This window comes from Xenopus laevis, chromosome 3L (assembly GCF_017654675.1).
Source record: "Xenopus laevis strain J_2021 chromosome 3L, Xenopus_laevis_v10.1, whole genome shotgun sequence".
Taxonomy (NCBI): Eukaryota; Metazoa; Chordata; class Amphibia; order Anura; family Pipidae; genus Xenopus; species Xenopus laevis.
In genome coordinates this window covers 66,295,586-66,315,308 of record NC_054375.1, presented here as the reverse complement: position 1 = coordinate 66,315,308, position 19,723 = coordinate 66,295,586, and the positions used below count along the sequence as shown (strand labels likewise).

Here is a 19,723-nt window from a genome sequence, read left to right as displayed (position 1 = left end):
AAAATTATAATGGACAGGGAAATATATGTGTAAGTAAATGGCTGAAAAAGTGACCAGGAAAATAGTTTAAACAATTATATGAAGTGAAATTATATATTTTCTGAGCAGTTTAAAAAGCTGTGTATGACTGTAATACATAAACAAAGACACCCGTTTCAGAAGTGATTTGTTTAAATTACAGTTTTATTAAATCTAAACAGGAAGATATCACTGCACTTAAATCAGTCCTACTGGCACTGTTTTATACCAAGTCAGTCAGTATAAGAATTTGTTGGGTTTTGAAGAAAAAGAAGTTGTGGGGAAAATAAAGTTTATAATCAGCACAACTCTAAAATCATACTGGTACTTTATGACCCATTGCTGACATGTGGCAAGAATCACAATGTAATATTGATCTACCATTAACCACTCAAGTTAAAATGCATGTGTAGAGCTGAGCCAACACTGCTTTGTAGAGGAATCCCAAGCCACTCTCAGTGTTGGATTGACTCACTCATGCTATGTATAATAATCACATGCCATGCAAACTGCGTACAACTGATGTGTCCATGAGAATATCAGTCTATGCTTAAAGTGTGACTTACTGATTCATGTTTGTACTCATATTTTATACTCAGTGTACAATTGATGTGTCCATAAAAAGTATAAGAATACCTGTTGATGCTTAGATAACAACAGGTCTGGATTTGTGGAAAGGCCACAAAGGCCCTGGCCTGGAGTGGCAAAATTTTAGGGGCGGCATGCTGCCCATCTGCATTATAGTTTTATCAGGAGCACTGGGATGCACAGCCCTTTAACATTGTTGCACGGGTAATCCCCAGTGCTCCATCGTGAACCATGTACTTGCGAGGGAGGGACGCGCTTACATGGGGGCGCCAGGACCTATTGGCCTAGGTGTGGCCCAATTAGGAATTCAGGCCAGGACAAAGACTTACTAATTCATGTTTGTACTCTGTGCAAGACTACCATTCAGCACAGTCATAAATCCATGCAGAAGTCTTACCATTTCATCTATTTATACTGATCCATCCATTCTTAGTCCATGCTATGATAAATGTAAGTGAGAGAGAATAAAATTCTGTGTATACAGATTCCCTTGTGAGTCCCCTGACTTGGATGGATTCTGTTCTCCTTGGTCACTCGTTCCCTAGCCTGGAAGCAGAGCCACCTTTTTGGCTGCAAGAGCAGTGCTGTGGAGCAATACCTTTACTGTATGTTCTCCCACCAGTAACTCACTTTTACTCCCATGCATTTGCAAGTTATACAGTACTTTCCCAAGTCTATAAAATTCTGTGATTCCTTTGTACGGATAACCCACTCACATAATAACATTACATGGATGATTTCTTGGTCAGACATAATATCAAAGGCTATTGTGATACTAAACTCTATAGTTAGTATAGATATGGGTATATAGAATTTATGTGAAAGTAGGAAGGGGTGTGTGTATGGATGCTGGGTTTTCATTTGGAGGGGTTGAACTTGATGGACTTCTTTTTTCAACCCAATTTAACTATGTAACTACTATGTAACTAATACACAGTATTAACAAATGTACTGGTCATTGCTTGCAAATTTCAATTTATTAAAACTGGTTAATGGGTGCTACAGCTTATATGTTGCCATTATACTGTATATGAGGGGTTGAGTTGCTATGGATAGAGGATATATTGTGTTGCATCTTCTATGCAATCTTTACAGTGTACATATCTTCCATTGACAGGGGTGGAATGGTTCAAACAAGTGAGCAATATCAGTTTGTGCACCATGCACTGAACTTATATGAAAGCCGACTATCTGAGGAAAATGTCCAGTGAACAGCCAAGAAGACAATGAAAGTGATCTTTTTAAGGTAATCTGTTTTATTACCAACCAGCAGTTTCTTAAAGGAGTCAAGTAGACTGCATGAAGGGGAGTGGGAAGACAACCCATGAAGGCTTGCTGTAAAGTCTGCTGCGATAAGATGGACTCTGGTCTGTAAATGAATGTACCTTGTACTACAGATTCTGTTAATAATAATGGAAGGTACTTCTCTGATAAACAATAGTTGTATATGCGTTTTATATACAGTATACGTAACTGAAAGGTGGATGTACTACTGAGATACGATTATCTACAATACAGAATGTATGTACTACAGTCGACAGTCAGTGGATTTCTAAAGATTATTCAGTGTATAACAAATAAACCTTTTGCGAAACATATGTCTTGTACATGGATTGTCAGTTTTCCCCTTGTACCTGCCAAGTGCTATTAAATATTATGTGGTGAGCTTGTTTCTTACCCACATAAGATTATTGCTGCTAGTGTTGCAAGTAATCAGTTTATGTTGTTTTATTTTTCCAAAAAAAAAGAAAGAAAAAAAACATGTTGATATTTATCTAAACTGTACAAAGTCAGTCTGATATTTTGTATGAACGTGTTCTTGTTCAGTTGGACTTGTGAAATTCTATTAGATTATTTTGATTCGTTTTACAGCACAATGTCTTTTATTGAGTGGATATGCATTTACTCTTAATTCTGTGGGTTTTACTATTGCAGTCTCTTCTCCAGATTTAAATACAGTGTATTTGTAAATTCTGTGAGTTATTTTACCTGAGAAATTAATAGCATATATTAAAACTGCAAGATTGAAAAAAAATATATTGTTGTCTTTTACTGCAAAGGTAAATGAATGAATCTGTGTATTTAATATGTTTGTTTCATTGGAAATGCCCTATAGATAATGTATATGTGCAACTGCAAAGCAGTAGGTAACAGCAACTTAGAGTACTAACTGTAGGTGCCAATCACTCTGATCATAAATCAATTTTTTTTATATTTTAAATATCTGCTTTAAGAGAAAGTACAATGCTGCTATAATAGTTTTCTTTGCACTGCGCTATCAGATTATTGATGTCCCGTAAACTGGTTGTTTGTTTGCAGGAATGGTCATTCTGTGCATATGGTCATCTTACTTTTTTAATGTCAACATTCGGATATACACTGCCAATAAAGTTCACTTGGTTAAAAATCTTTGCGTTTTTGTATTCCAGTATATAACAAAGGGAGGATATAACAGTATATCAGAGGACCTCAGATGGTCTCATAATCCTGTATGACATGGGAATGCTGCCTGTGATAACTTGAATATTGTTAGGTTCTTCTTAATGGGGATGTAAACCCAAAAACAAATCTTTGCTTAATGGAAGAAAATGTAATTCTAAGCAACTTTCCAATGTATGTTCATTACAAATTTTCAGTGGATTTAAAGTTATTTGTAAATGGGATTAAAAGCAGAATCAGTCCTTTTTCTGTTCTTTGCAGTGCTAGTTCTGACTACATGTACTATTGACACAATGTAGCAGTAGTAAGCTCTTCTTCATCCCCCCCATTGATTTTTTACACTTTTATTTTGTTCTCAAAAACTGTAAACTGTGGAAAGTTGCTTAGAATAACATTTCTAAGCATATTTCATGTTTATGTACAAATGCCAAACAAGTGGATCAAGGATACAGTTAAGGAAGGTAAAATGATGAGCCAATACCTGCATTTGTATGGGCACCTTTAACTGGGATGCCAATGCATCTTACTCCCCCTATATGCTCAGCAAATTAAATTACTTCGATTAGATTACTTAAATCATATTTAATTACTGAAACCATTTGAAAGGGCCAGTAAAATGCAGGCCTTTTTTGTTGATTTCAGTACAATATAATACAGTATATAGATATCATATATAAACGTACTGGTGCACTCAAAAACCCAATACTCAATGCCTGGGTGCTGGTTTATTTAAAGATAAATATCAAACACAACAACAAACCGCACTCTCAGGTCTCCTTATAGTGAAAAAGATTATTTGTTTATTTTTGACTTTTCGGCTTAAAAGCCGAAATGTTGAAATAAACAAATAATCCTTTTCACTATAAGCAGACCTGAGAGTGAGGTTTGTTGTTGTGTTTGATATATTTTGAGATAGATAGATGATAGATAGATAGATGGTAGATAGATAGATAGATAGATAGATAGATAGATAGATAGATAGATAGATAGATAGATAGATAGATAGATGATAGATAGATAGATAGATAGATGATAGATAGATGATAGATAGATGATAGATAGATAGATAGATAGATAGATAGATAGATAGATAGATAGATAGATAGATAGATAGATGATAGATAGATAGATAGATAGATAGATAGATAGATAGATGATAGATGATAGATAGATAGATAGATAGATAGATAGAGTATGCCATTCAAATTCCAATGGGGCTGAAGAGTCCTCTTTGCAAAGCAAAGTACTGGTCCTTTAATTACACCTATTATCAGAAGCAATTTCACTGTATTAAAAGTACAATTGTACCGTTGAGGCACACCCAAAATAATTGTGAAACCCATACTTGGGTCACTTGGCCTTTATTATTCAATCCATAACTGGTGGCATGGTGTCCAGTTAAACTCAATACAGAATTTGCTGAAGTTTGTGTGATGGCAAATACACCAAAAAAAAAAAGGTATAGTCACTGGCACTGTGTAACAACTCCGCATAAGTGGCACCCTAAATGCTCAACTTGCTGGTAATATTTCATGTATAAAAGACATAAATAGGCAACAGGGTACATGCACTGTGTGTTCAGCACCTAACTTCGCCTTTATACTTACACCTATATAGTATACCATATAGTATAGTGAAAATGTTATCATTAATGAATGGCTTTATATCCTGACATGAGTGCAGAGCATGTGCCAGCATGTAATGGAACTGCACTGAAAGGAAAGCCATGGCCTCCATTGTGCGACTTAAAGGCAGTCCAGTGTGATATTATACAGTGTATATGTTTCTCACAGCTTCCAACTGGCTTATGCAAAAATATATGGAATCAGAAGTGTAACATTTTGCATTTTCCCCCTATACCTAGCCAATTCTTTGTGGAAGATACTGGGCCCCACCACCACAACAATATTGTAAGGGCTGCTCAAGTGAGGGGAAGATTTGTGTGGCAGAATGAACACGGGCACATTGCTTTGTGGGTAAGTGAATGGCAGGCAGCCTCCCGCTCTTACACACACACACAATGATATGCACAGACAGACGCTCACGCAGCAGATACTAAATCAATGCTGAAGACTCGCACGTTCTGCAGAAAAATCCCCAAACAATTGAATGGAAGGAAGTTGCTCGTCACGGACATTTTCCCTCCGTGAAGGCGCATTTCCTTCCTAGCACTGGCTTCTCACTGATCTGGCTCGTTGGGAGAAGTATGGGGAACGGCTGACCAGCTGCAAAATGGATCGGGGATTTGCACTGCTGATACTCTGCTGCCTACACTGGGGCCTCTCAGGTGAGTGCGGGCACGACATGCCAGGGCAGAGAGCTGACATAAGTCTGGGAAGAAGGCGCAATGAGCTGTTCTGTGGCACTGCTGCTGCCCTTCACTAGCGCCGTGTGGTCTAGTGTTTGTGACTGTCATACAGCTGAATGGCATTTACTGCCCAAGGCTTTCTGGGTAAAATAGGAGCCATGCGGGTGTACAGTGCCCAGCTACTTCTCAATATGTCTCATAGTCTGCCCACTCTGCCTTCTGTCTAGCTTGGTGCCCTGCTTTCATTCTGCCATGTGTTCTTACTGCTGAAGAATGGCTATTGACTAGTTATTAATCTAATATATACTAATTGCCATGGGGGTGCTTCTTAACAATGTTAAGGGGGTAATTCCGTCACACTTAACCCTTTTACTGCACTTCTTTAGCTCCTAGCTGATCCACAGCCATATAGGGCAAAATAACAAAGCAACTGTCAGTTTGCTAAGGAGAGAATAAAAAACAGCTTCACAAGTTCAAATCTGCAATCTGACCAGTGTTCCTAAAAGAATCATCCTTCTGGATCAAGTATTGTGCTCTGTGAAGTCTGTATTTAAAACAGCTGGGACCCATACTGGAACCATTATAATTACAGGCCTTTAGTGTGTTATTTACATAAGGAGCAAGCAAGGGGGCCTCGCAGACCTGTTGCCCACTGTATAATACAATCACATTCATCCCTTGGTGCCAACTATAAGAAATAATTCAAGTGTTTTTCATGTTTCAAAGAGATAGTGTTTGGTGTTAAGCATTTCTGCCTTTTTTTCACCAGAATTAAACTTGAACTAAAATGTAAGTCATTAAAGGCATTTCATTAAAAAGTTCCAATAATTCTGTACATACATCTCATAGTTTATAAAACCTCACAGTGCTAAATAATGGTACAGGTATGGGATCCGTTATCCAGAAACACCGTTATACAGGAAGCTCTGAATTACGGGAAGGCCGTCTTCCATAGACTCCATTTTAACCACATAATCCAAAGTTTTCCTTTTTAAAAATTAGCTTTTTCTCTGTAATAATAAAACAGTACCTTGTACTTGATTCAAACTTAGATATAATTAATCATCATTGGAGGCAAAACAAGCCTATTGGGTTTATTTAATGTTTACATGATTTTCTAGTAGACTCAATGTAAAGAAGAAATCCCAAGTTTCCGAGCATTCTGGGTAACAGGTCCCATACCTGCAATTCTTTAGCATCATTAGGAAAATGGCTGTTGTAAATATATATATATATATATATATATATATTTTGTAAAGTGTAAAGCCATGACAGTACGGTTAAACATACATAAGTAGCAAGGGAAATAAACAACTTAGCAACTATCCCTAATTGTTTTAGGCAATATGTAGAAATGCATGTTACCTCACTGATATTGTTTTGTCTGAAAGGGTGATATTGACAGAGAGATTGTAAACAACCTCTTATTTAGAATATTTGTCACTGGTTTTTCCACTATTAATATGATTTTTTAGTTAGGTTGTGTTGAAAACATTTTAACCCACAAGCCTAAATTAGAAAAGTGCTTTATTTTGCATTTTGATATTAATGTTCACAATGAGAAATGATAAAAACATAGAGGAAACACAGCAGATTAGATTTCAGAGGCTTATATAATTAAAGGTTCAGAGTTTGCCATTGGTCTATTTACTTATAACAACCAATGAGGAGGAAGCATTAACTGGTCAACATTTTAGAAGCAAGAATCTTATTGGTTCCAATTGGTTGATGCACCTGGGCAAAATTGTCCCTTTTGTTATGTATGGGGGTTGCCTTAGAGCTTTCTGTCTGAAATGAGTCTAATGCAGAGCTAAGAATCTGGCAGATGATTTCCACTTGGCGCATGATAAATCAATCACTGTGTCCATATTACTAAGCCCTTTAAACCAAGCACCTGTATTACTGTTGCTGAATGCAATGTCAGTTGTCACGGAATGCCAAGTATGATGTCATGGCCATTAGGCAAATCTTGAATACAAGCACTTTTTTGTGCAAAGCTTGTGTTATCGAGGTATTGCTTTTCTTGTTTTTTTCACATCTTTTTCACAATTAATTTTGGCCAGTGTTCCCAGTGTTTACTATCAGCTATAATTTTTTTTAAAACCAAGGGTTACCATAGATCTTATATAACATTCCTTGCTTTTCTTACTCTATAACAGCTAGGATTGCCACCTGGCCAGTGTTTGACTGGCTTAGTCAGTAAATAACCAGCTAGGGCCTGGCCAGTATTACAAATGTACAGGCAATTAACTTGCTGGTAAATTTGTAACAGCCTATCAATACCTCCCTTCACTGACGCACTTCACTTCACTAGGTACAAGTAACAACTAGAAAGGTGCCCAGGTAGTAATGATTCTAGACATTGTATGGTTATGATATCAGTTGTCAGTACTGAAAATAAAACAAAATTAAATTCTGCATTTACCAGTAATAAGATAGAGGCGTCCCAAGAGACATCTCTCTATTATGTGGCAGTGTTAAAGGCTTTATTTGAATAAACTGACATAATGGCTAAAATGCACCATTGGTCAAACAAAACAGTACACTATCGTTCAAAAGGTATTTTGGTGGGTTTCAGTCTTTCAGCTGTTTCAGATTGGAACTGAGCGTAAACTGCAGCTTGATCTGACTATTTTAGGATTTTCTGCATTTTAGAGACTACTAGAGTTGTTTTTTTAATTAGCAAGCCCTTCCCCCAATCAAAATAGCTAATTGTGATATGTGTCTCCTCAAGTGACACTTTTGTAAAGATCAGAACCTAACAGCATGCCCTATAATCTTCTAAATATTCCACGGTTGCAGAACTCATGACAAGTATAGTCCTGCCAGTATGCATATTATCCAGGAGCCACTAATAGTCACATCATATGAGGTTCCAGTGTCCTTCCTCAAAGCCTACAGTGATATTTACCAGAATTGAACCAAGTAGCCACATTTTGCTAATGAATTCTAAAAACCCAGAACAATCAAAATACAGCTCTTGGACTCATTGCAAACTCTAGTGGTACATATTTAGAATATAAGAATTATACACTTGCAATATGTATATATATATTATAAGCATGTTAAGGATTAATGAACATAGTGGTGTATACTTCCTGGTAGGAAGATTTATGTGTGCCAGGAAGTGATAGATCTCCAGTGTAATTTTGGAATGCAGTATGGATGGAGGGGACTGATATGGATGGTATCTCTCAGGTCCCTCTGTCAATTTCCAGTGTTTTAAAAGGAAAAACTGGGGCAGCATTATTAAGGGTCGAATAGTGAATTCAAATTTTTTTTGCTGTCAAAATTCACACATTCAAATTTTAATTCCCCTTTTCGAATGTAAATTTGAATATGAGATTACAGATTTGCCATGACAACACTGGTTCACATATTGGAGTTTCTCTAGACTTGGCCAATACCATGGAATGGCTCTTCCTGTGGGAAACTCTTAAAGCATTTGGATTTGTCGATTATGTACAGCTATTATACACAGAGCCAATCACATGGGTCCAAGTGAGTAACGCCATATCCCAGCCCTTCAAATTACACTGACGCACCGAACAAGACTGCCCGTTGTACCCTCTTCTGTTTGCACTTGCAATGGAACCTCTATCTATTGCTATTCAAGGCACAAACACCGTCCAAGTTCTTAGCTATAAAACCTGTGAAGAACACATAACATTATATACAGATGACATGCTACTGTTTCTGGCTGACCCTGGAATACAGGCAGTTGGCTTGAGTCCAGCCTCAAGATCAACTGGGACAAATCCCTTATTCTGCCAATTGACCATATTCCCCAACATCTCAGGCCTACAAACATTACTTTACCCTGGGTAACCCAGATTAATATTAAGTGTTACCCCAAACGTAATGGAGTTTCTAGATCTCAGTCTAAATCCACTATTAACAAAATTTACTTTGGCTGCAACCTCCTGGCAGGGGCTGCCACTAACTATGTGTGGGAAATCAACCTATTTAAAATGCTATATTTACCTAAATGTCTCTACTTATTTAGAAACTACCCAACCAAAGTGCTACCAGTTTACTAATAGCACACTAGCATCCTTTATATGGTCTGGGAAAGAACCCAGGCTCTTATGGAAATCCCTTACAACCCCAATACAAAGCTGGGGCCTCGATCTACCTAACCTGTGGTTCTATTAACTAGCGGCGCAGCTGTCAAGTATACATGACTGGTTTGTGCCCAACCCCGAAGACCCCAACATGTTACTACATGCTGCTTCTGGTTTTATAGAGTCACTTTCTCACTGTCCTATGCATAAATTGAAGGACTCCCTACTTTGCTTGGCACGAATTCCCTGCTACTTCTATAGACCCCTTTAGATATACACAATTGAAGCATGTTTTAAAGCTCAATTTAAGAGATACAACCTTACATATTAAAAATTTGGAATTGGAGACATACTTTGTGCTGCCAACTCCCCCCCCCTCCCAAATTGGTGTCAACAATGACCTGCAGTATCCGTTGTTTTCACCATTCCGCCAAGCCCACCGTAATTAGCAAACCATTTTGCCAACAACTACAGATGAGATTTGGGAGGATGCCACTGGCACACCCTATAAATATCTCATCTCCACACGCAATAGACTGACCAGTTTTAAAAATTAGCATCTCTACTACTACTCATCTAACAGACTCCACAGCAACTTCCCAAATATATCCACTGCATGCCCCCAATACCACCAACCCACTGCTGATTTCTTTACACAGTGGGTTGATTGAGAGTATAATAATGTTCATGGAAAACTGTAAAATTGATTACATTATTTTTGGTTGAGATTAAAAATTAGAAAGCAGAATTTGTCTGTCCTATATGTCATCGCTTAAATTGAGGAGAGAATGTTGCCACTTGTTTAGATCCTTCACAAAGGGATGGGAGCAAAGTGTTTTTTAAAGACTTTCAGATTTAGGAGAAAATAATAAAATTTAAACTGAACTCTCATTTTTACTACATGATTATTATTATTCATAAACAAGTATACTGAAGCAGTACATAAACGAAATTCCAAAAATTTAATGTAAAAGCACAAAGATACAATAGCAAATGATGCTCTTCAAAGACAAACCAAAAGTAATAAAGATCATAAAAGTAAAACTAAACAACATAAAATAACATTAGAACAAAGAAAAATAAATGAATACATGAACGAAATAAAAACAATAAAGACAATAAAGCACTTAGAACACTGTGTGGGAAATAATTAGAAAAATTTCCAGGAAATATTTTGAATATTCAACTCCTTAATCAGAAGATCTTATGAATCCCAATTTAGTTAGCAATTTTTTCTTGGTTTTATCAAATAAATCTAAATATTTGGACCATAAACAATAAAAAGAATAGGGAAACTGAACTCTCACAATTTGCCTTTTTGTTGGATTCATCAAAATATTTTTTTATTTTTGGATGGATTCATGAAAATGTCTTCACACAATGCGAGCCAACATGCTGTGCTCCTTTAAATTTAAACTCATGTAACCCACTGGCAGAAACAGATGAATATAAAAGTATTATTTGCATGTTATTAAAAAACAAAGCTCCATCATAGTCTATTAAAAATAAACACTTAATTATACATGCGATGTGAAGGTCACACTAGAGATTTTGCCACATCAACAAAAGGTGCATAATTTGTGCCTTGCAACAGCTCATACCTTATCAGCTTTACATGCTAACAATATCACAAAAGCTGGACTGATACATGGTTCCCAACTGTCCCTATTTATGTGGGACAGTACAGATTTGCAGTCAGAAAATGGAATAAGGCTGATCATAGTTTAGCTGGGCATAACTGCGCAAGGGAAAGAGAGATTTTCTATTTGGGAATGTAATGCTCCATGCTTTACAGTCATGACAAGTAGGTTGTGTTAATTTAAAGTACAGATGCAAATTATTTATATCTGATGGAGCTTTACCTCGTCTATCACTTCTGCTGTTTACTTAAATTCAGCTGTAGCCTTAAACATAAATGATATATTTCCATAATGTTCTTTGTATCTTTAGGAGGCTTTCTCATTCTTCATGATCAGAAAAATCAGTGCATTGTTGTCAGCAAACCTGTAAGTGTTGGAAGATGTAACGTGACAAACCGTGCCCAGCAGTGGAAATGGACAGAGGATGGAAAGCTTCAGCATATCAAGTCTGCTATGTGCCTTGGTATCTCAAATTCTTCAGCTGCACATTCTCGTCCTGCTATAATGCTATCCTGTTTCAAGGCCCCTAAGTGGATATGCCACGAAAATGAAAATCTACTTGAGGTTGCAGGGACCTCTCTTTTCCTCAGAAAGCAAGGGACGAGGCTTGTTGTAAAAAAGGGTATGAAATACCCAAATACATGGAGAAGGATTGAAGTGGATGGTCAAGGAGTGGCTAGCAACTGGAGCTTGTGCACAGGTAAGGGGAAATCTACACACTGTAATGTTACTTGGTACTTTTCATAACTAGCTCTTAAAAGTGGTGCTTAAGGTTGTAGGTTTAGTTATTTAAAATTGGTGACATTTTACATTTTACAAAAAAAAATATATATATACTGTATTTTAAAACAATACAGTGTCTTAATATTAAGCTTCTTTTTACATATGGGTGGATCTAGACAGACTTAAGGTGGCCATACACGGAGAGATCCGCTTGTTTGACGATGTTGCCAAACGAGCGGATTATTCCCCGATATGCCCACCTTGAGGTGGGCAATATCGAGCTGATCCTAATGATGGGTAACGGGCGGTCGGATCATGGGACCGCATCAATGAATAGATGCGGCCGCGATCTGACGGGATTTTTAGTCCCGTCCGATCGACATCTGGCCGACTTTGGGCCAGATATTGATCGGGGATGCCCGTCGGAGGGCCTCATACACGGGCTAATAAGCTTTTATCGGCCCGTGTATGGCCACCTTTAGTCAGCTCTGAATGACAGCAGATTACTGTTACCAGAACCACCGGTACAAACCAGTAAATTCTTAGTGCCAGCAGTAATCCAATTCTCTTTCAGAGTTATTCTGTTGATGTCAGGCTGCTATGAGTCAGAGCTCACTGATAAAGCCAGCTTTGCTTTGGACTGTAAGGGGGTTATTTATAAAAGGTCAAATTTTAGAGCTATGTTAGCTTTTTTTAAACTTCAAATAAAATTGAATGAATTCACAACTTCAATAGATTTTAATTTAAGAAAAAACACGAATGGAAAAAACTTGAATCAGCAAGTTTAGGGTTAATAACACGAAAACTTAAATTGATCGAGTTTTCAGCAAAAAAAAATTTGAATTGATCAAGTTGTCATGTGAAATACTCTGAAAAAAATCTCGAACATCATGAAAGCTATTAAAGGGCTTGCTCAGTTTTTAACACTTTTTTCAGTTCATTTGGTTTCAGATAGACCACCAGAAGTAAATACTTTTTTCAATTACTTTTTATTATCTATTATTGAAGTGTAAAATTTCATTTTTTACCTTCTAAAGCAGCTCTGGGAGTGGGGGTCACCGGCTCTTTTTTGACTTTAATTTAATACTTTTAGTTGATACATTTGTTATCTTTGTCCCTGCTGAGCAGAATCTCTGAGTTTCATTAAAAACAGCTGTTAAAGTTATTGCAATAGTTGTTAATATTACACAAATACTGCTGAGAAATGTATCAACTAATTGTAGCAAATTGTAACAGTTCAGAATGCTCTTGGATCACTGAGCTCCAGACTGAAACCCCAGAGACATGAACATTAAACTTTAGACTTCAAATTTGGGAAAACGGCAAAAAATAAATGATGGTAAGCAATTGAAAAAGTCGGTTTATTGTCAACCATCTGAAAACAACCCAATGGTTCAAGGGAATTCTGCCATTGACTTCTACATGACCTCGACAGGTTTTAGATGGTGTTTTTTCGGATTCGAGCTATTTCCAGGGTCGGGGTATAATAAATCTCAAAACATTTTTTGAGTTTTTTTTTTTAACCAGAAAAATAGATTTTTGACTCCAAAATAACCTAGAAAAACTTGACTTTTTTGTGGAAAACACAACACGAACCTTAATAAATCTACCCTTTAAAGTGCCAATGTGTCCTTCATCCCTGTGCAGCTAGTGACTTCAGTCACTTACCTATCTGGAACATTTTTGCAACAATAATTTCTTATTTTGTCACAAGGCTATTAGTAAATAGATGTGCATGTGAAAGATCACAATCATTTAGAAGTATTAGACAAATTATCAGAGCTAACTGAGGACTGAAAACTGGTGGCCATAAATAATTTTTTATGGGTCCAAAAAAAAGAAACCATAAAAACAAAAAAGGCATTTGACTTTAGAAACAATGAAAATATATTAATAGAATGAGAACTGCTCAAAATCTTTGCGTTGTGACACAAAACATTTTGAAATGCAGGGATAATTATAAATGGCAAAAATGGCTTCTCTTCCTGTATATACAAAGTTTTTCATATGGAACAATACCCATTATGTTTTATGATCTATTCATTACAATATTTATACAAATGAAAGGAATGCACACAGTGCATATTTAGTTTATACTTAGGTATGGATGTGTTAAATCCAGAGTTAAAACAGTTTATATTGCCAGAGGGACTTTTACTTAGTGGTAAAGTCCCTGCAGCTTATGCACAAAATTATAGAGGTCATGTAACAACTGTAAGTGCAGTTGCGGCAGAGCAATTTACTGCAGTCATTGCACAAAATGTCTACAGCAGCTCCTTGAACCTCTGCATATTTGCACTGAGCACCTGTGAAATGAAACTTATGTGCAAGTGCTACTCTTGACAGAGGGGTGGCAGTAGCCTCAAGGTCCCCACAGTGTCCTGTGTCAATTGCAGCAACAAACTTGCTCCTAGACATTTGCACGCAGATGTCATTTTTTAAATTAAAAAAATAAATACTTTATTATATATTATTAATAAGTGAAGTGATGCCAAACAGACTTTACTTGCAGTTGACAGTAGCTCTGACATTCCCACAGTGTTCATCTTTAATTGTTACAGCAAACCTGCACTTTATTTCTTTCTTTTGTTTCCCTTTCTTTCTTTCTTTCTTTCTTTCTTTCTTTCTTTCTTTCTTTCTTTCTTTCTTTCTTTCTTTCTTTCTTTCTTTCTTTCTTTCTTTCCTCTTAATTCCAATACTATATAATTTTATCACAAGGAAAAATATTGATACGTTGAAAAAAAATTGTAGCGCAGTCATCTTTTGTCTAACAGGAATTATGTTGCTTTCAGAGCCACCAACCAAAAGCCCAAATACAACAAAGCCACCAACCAACAGTCCACGTACAACAAAGCCACCAACTGACAGCCCAAGTACAACAAAACCACCAACCAACAGGCCACGTACAACATATCCACCAACCAACAGCCCACGTATAACAAATCCACCAACCAACAGCCCACGTACAACAAAGCCACTGACCAACAGTCCAAGTACAGCAAATCTACTGACCAACAGCCCAAGTAAAACAGAACCTCCAACCAACAGCCCAAGTACAACAAAGCCACCAGCCAACAGCCCAAGTGCAACAACAAATGATTTTTTAAATGTAACCTCCCTGCCATTAATACGGCTGACCAATAGCACAGAATTAATTAGTCAAAATGGCACTAGCTGGTATGTTACTGAGCTGGGCACTACTGTAACTACAGATGTCTTGCCTCCTACAACTACACAACTGCATGAAAACTCAATTGCAGAGGTAAGAATGGTTTATGTGCTTCTAAATGTAATGGTTTTAATTCATCTAGGAAGTTACAACCATGTTTTTTCATTAGGCACTAAATGTATGTTCTTAATTATCCATTTAATGTATTTTGTATTTATTTTAATAGATTTTTATGTTTATATGTTTCTGTACAGCACACTTTAGAATAAGGGCACACTGGGGCCTTAATTGTCAACAGTGGGCAAATGTGCTTCTGGGCCGTAACCCATAAAACCAATCACATTTTTACTTTCACAGTTTTAGCCGCAGTCTGTTGGTCAAAGCTAATAACTGATTAGTGGCTAGGCTTACTGCCCAGGTGCAAATTTGCCAAGTGTTGCTAAATGAGTAGCAAAACATGGGGTCTGTTGGATTTATAAAAGTTTTTTTTCCATGGGTGCTTTAGACAGTGCATACATAAATTTGAATTGTAGGAATTTATAAGTGCAAGAATGAGTGCAGTATATTTTGGATTTTCTGCAGTTGACATAGTTCATAAATCAGTAAGGCTCTTTTCCCCCCTTCCCAGGACCAGCAATCATATATCACTTAAATGTAACCCCAAAAGTACAAATTTTCTGCAATCCTCCAGTTCAAGTCAGCTGTTCAAAGTGTGCTGTCTCAGGGTGCAAGTCCGTTGCTCCCTTTGTTTGCTACCTTAGTGTGCAGTGTATCTGTTGCTATGGGGTGGCTTAGGAAGGCCTGTAAACATCTGCAAAAGTCACGTGTGGGTTTTAAACCCCATATTACTATTTCTTATAACATTGCTGTCCATGCACTTTATTCAACTACTTGTTAGCTGTGCTAGGGACTTTATTTGGTGATTATCTCCAGTTTAAACAGAATGCAGATAATATAGACTTGATGGGTTATTTTCATAGTGGAAGGCAGTGTGCAGTCCTTCACTTCCATCTTCTGCTTTGTATATCATGTGCCTACAGTACTCCTATTTTCATTAACTATTACAGATATTTGTTGACAAGCAGGAAAGCAAGGTCTGGTGATACATTGTACAGCCTTTTAATAATAACAAAAGTGAATTGTTTACATGCAGGAACCGTATTTTTAATTTATGGCTACTGGAAGACTTGTTATATTGATGTGAGTTCTTTGAGTGATTGTTTTCAGCAGGACAGGGCAGTTCAATGCATTGAGGGAGGAAAATTTGAGTTGTATTTTTAACAAAAAAGCAAAACTAACATTCGCTATTGTCCTTGTAGCTGGTAAAAGTGAACGCCTAATTTAGCTATAAAACATATAGCTTTTTCTAATAAAGTGAAAACTATGTGAACTATCTGAACAATATTGCAGTCTCTTTGAGGTGTCTTCCTTCTTCTACCTTCTTCAAAATCAGGGTCATCACACTACATTGAAAGCAGGGATCTCTAAGATTTGCCAAAAATTACATGATTTTGTAATTCTGGTTGAACTTGATAAAGAAAGAAACACTCTAAAACTGTCAGCCTCTAATGCTGGTGTTGGGATGCAAGGATTCAGTATTATTTGCACAAAAGCATATTATTACTTTACATTATCTTTATAAAGCACCTAAATATAGAAATGAGGCAAAGCAATTGAAACTATTTTGATCAGATCATCTGAAAATTAAGACTGATTGCATTCAATTGAATATTTCTATGTATTTTCATATACTGTACAATAACTTGCAATTTGCTTTCTCTTTCAATGTTAAAATAGTATTCCATAATTTCAAAGTCAAGTCAAAGTAAACTTTATTGTCATCTCAGCAGTATACGAATACACAGACGAGATGACGTGGCTCCAGCTAGTACATATCACAAAAAGGCACTTAGAGTGCACAATAAATATGTTAACATTTGAAATGTGCAATATATTGGCAGAAATTGGATAAATACATGTGTAAACCTTTAGAATTGTGCAAATAAATTAACAGTTCACAAAGCTAAGTTCACAGTTCAGGTGTGTCCAAGGCCGGGCCAAGGTATTTTGGCACCCTAGGCAAGGACTTCAATCAGTGCCCCCACCCAGTCCTACATTACCATTTCCCACCTTACCATTCAAATTGCACACCCATTATGTTGCCCCATGTACCTGTGCCAACGTCAGTCAATCTCTCAGATTGCTCCCAAACCCCCAATCTGTACCTGTGCCAGCATAAGACAAAACATCCATCATATTGTTACCCCCAGTCTGTAATTATGCCAGCAGCAGCCAAAATAATCCATCATAATGCCCCAAACATCTGTGTACCTGTTCCAGCACCTATCATATTAACCCCATTTGTACCTGTGCCAGCAGCAGCCAATTCCTCATATTGCCCCCAATCTGTACCTGTGCCAGCAACAGCCAGAAAATCCACAATATTACCCTCAAATATGTACTTGTGCCAGCTGGAGCCAAAAATCCATCATATTGCCCACAAATATGTACCTGTGCCAGCAGCTGCCAAGAGGGAGATGGGGAGTGCCAGCAGTACAAATCACAGGCAAGAGGGGGTTGGAATAGGCGGTTTATAAAATTAAAAAACTATTAAAGGCCAAGCAAACGAGGGTTTTTTTAAAAAAAAAAGAAAACAAGAGCCCCTTAAAAGTGCGCCCCCCATCATGATTGCGCCCTAGGAGGGCGCCTACTCTGCCTACCCCTAGTTCCGGCCCTGGGTGTGTCTGGAATGTAGTGGGAGGGTAGGCAGTGAGTTGAGGAGTCTGATCGCTTGTGGAAAAAAGCTTTCGCGCAGCCTGGTTGTTCGGTCTTAAATGCTGCGAAAGTGTTTGCCGGATGAGAGCAGCATGAACAGTCCATGTGAGGGGTGTGTGGAGTCTAGTGCAATGCAGGAGGCCTTTTTTGCACATCGCTCGTGGAAAATGTCCTGCAGTGATGGAAGAGCCACTCCAATGATGTTGCCAGCTGCTCTGACAGTCCATTGTAGACTTTTCCAGTCAGCAGTGCTGGCACTACTGTAACAGATGGAGATGCAGCTCGTCAGGACGCTCTCTATGGTGCCCCTGTAGAACACTGTTAGGGTGGGAGGCGGAATGCTGGCCCGTTTCAGTCGTCTTAGGAAGTGAAGACGCTGCTGAGCCTGTTTGGCTATGGAGGCGGTGTTGGTATCAATCATAGAGTATCTAAAATATTGTAAGGAATGACAGAAATATCTGTAAAACTGAAAAAGCAAGCGAGAAATCCATATGATACTAGGCCCATGGTATATGCAGTGCTCTGGCTCCCTGGTCCACTCATACCAGGGGCTCCCACCCGGCACGGGTGGCCTAATACTGGCGGGGGGCAATTTAAAAATTTTTTTTTTACCCCCAACCAGAGTTTGGGCATTATTAGCCTGGTTGGGGATAATATTTTTATATATGGTACTATTAGAGCAACTTAAACACCATAGTATTATACCCGCAGTTTTGTAATTGTTAAATACACCACAAGAAAAATCACGAGTTTTGGACTGTAACCCAAAATAATCAGGCTTCGACTTCAATGCAAACCAGTTCAGGTGATATCAATTAGAGCGACTGACTGCTTAGTAACTTAAACTTTTAATTAATAAAGAATAAAAACTAGTTGCTAGGGCCAAGCCCATCTACAATACCACACACCACACCAAACTCACTGCATATTCACAATTATGCAGTGCAGGACTATTGCCTTAAAGGAAAACTATACCCCCAAAATGAATACTTAAGCAACAGATAGTTTATATCAAATTGAATGACATATTAAAGAATCTTACCAAACTGGAATATATATTTACATAAATATTGCCCTTTTGCATCTCTTGCCTTGAACCACCATTTCGTGACTGTATCTGTGCTGCCTCAGAGATCACCTGACCAGAAATACTACAACATTAACTGTAACAGGAAGAAGTGAGGAAGCAAAAGGCAGAACTCTGTCTGTTAATTGGCTCATGTGACCTTACATGTGGTTTTTATGTGTGCACAGTGGGGCTCATTTATTAACGCAGCGCTAAAAAGAGCGCAGTGGCCTGACATTTGCCCAGCGCATGCGAGTATTTAATAATGTAGCGCACGATACCTTAACAGTGCGATTTGTGCGCTAATGTAGACACAGACAGGTGCGACGTGTGAAACTGCGTATCAGCTGTCGCAATGCTTATAATAAATTGTGCGCACAGGAAGATACCGCAAAGGTAAGGATTAGTTGTGCTCATGTATGAATGCGCTGCTTTAATTAGTTGCGTCACATATTGCGCATATTGCGTTCACTTAGACGCATCTGCATTTGTTTCTGTGCTAATATTTGTTTGGTTGCAAAGGTGTTTAGCCTACCTGATACCCTTAAAGGAACCTTGGTCAATACAAACATGTTGGGTGGAAGGCGTGGTTAATATGCACTTTACAGGGGTTGTTCATCTTTGAGTTAACTTTGAGTTAACAAACATCCCCACCAACAGCAGCACCATTGTATTTGCCAGAACCCAGTTTAGCAGTGTGGCTCTGCACACATATATAAAATTCTCTTTTAAAGGAATAGTTCAGTGTGAAAATAAAAACTGGGTAAATAGATAGGCTGTGCAAAATAAAAAATGTTTCTAATATAGTTAGTTAGCCAAAAATGTAATGTATAAAGGCTGGAGTGAACAGATGTCTAATAAAACAGCCAGAATCCAACTTCCTGCTTTTCAGTTCTATAACTCTGAGTTAGTCAGCGACTTGAAGGGGGGCCA

At 37.7% G+C, this 19,723-nt stretch overlaps 2 protein-coding genes across 2 annotated transcripts in view; both read left to right on the top strand.

Annotated features, from left to right (window-relative positions):
- ptprr.L (protein tyrosine phosphatase receptor type R L homeolog) overlaps positions 1-3,015 on the top strand; it is a 73,957-nt gene extending 70,942 nt beyond the window's left edge. The window contains exon 14 of the mRNA XM_018252469.2: positions 1,724-3,015. Coding sequence (XP_018107958.1) covers positions 1,724-1,817 — 94 coding nt within the window. The 3' untranslated portion in view covers positions 1,818-3,015. The remainder of the gene's footprint in view (positions 1-1,723) is intronic.
- A 2,096-nt stretch (positions 3,016-5,111) lies between these two features.
- Positions 5,112-19,723, top strand: part of ptprb.L (protein tyrosine phosphatase, receptor type B L homeolog) — a 64,469-nt gene continuing 49,857 nt past the window's right edge. Inside the window, exons 1-3 of the mRNA XM_018252468.2 lie at positions 5,112-5,332; positions 11,368-11,757; positions 14,573-15,042. Coding sequence (XP_018107957.1) covers positions 5,278-5,332; positions 11,368-11,757; positions 14,573-15,042 — 915 coding nt within the window. The 5' untranslated portion in view covers positions 5,112-5,277. The remainder of the gene's footprint in view (positions 5,333-11,367; positions 11,758-14,572; positions 15,043-19,723) is intronic.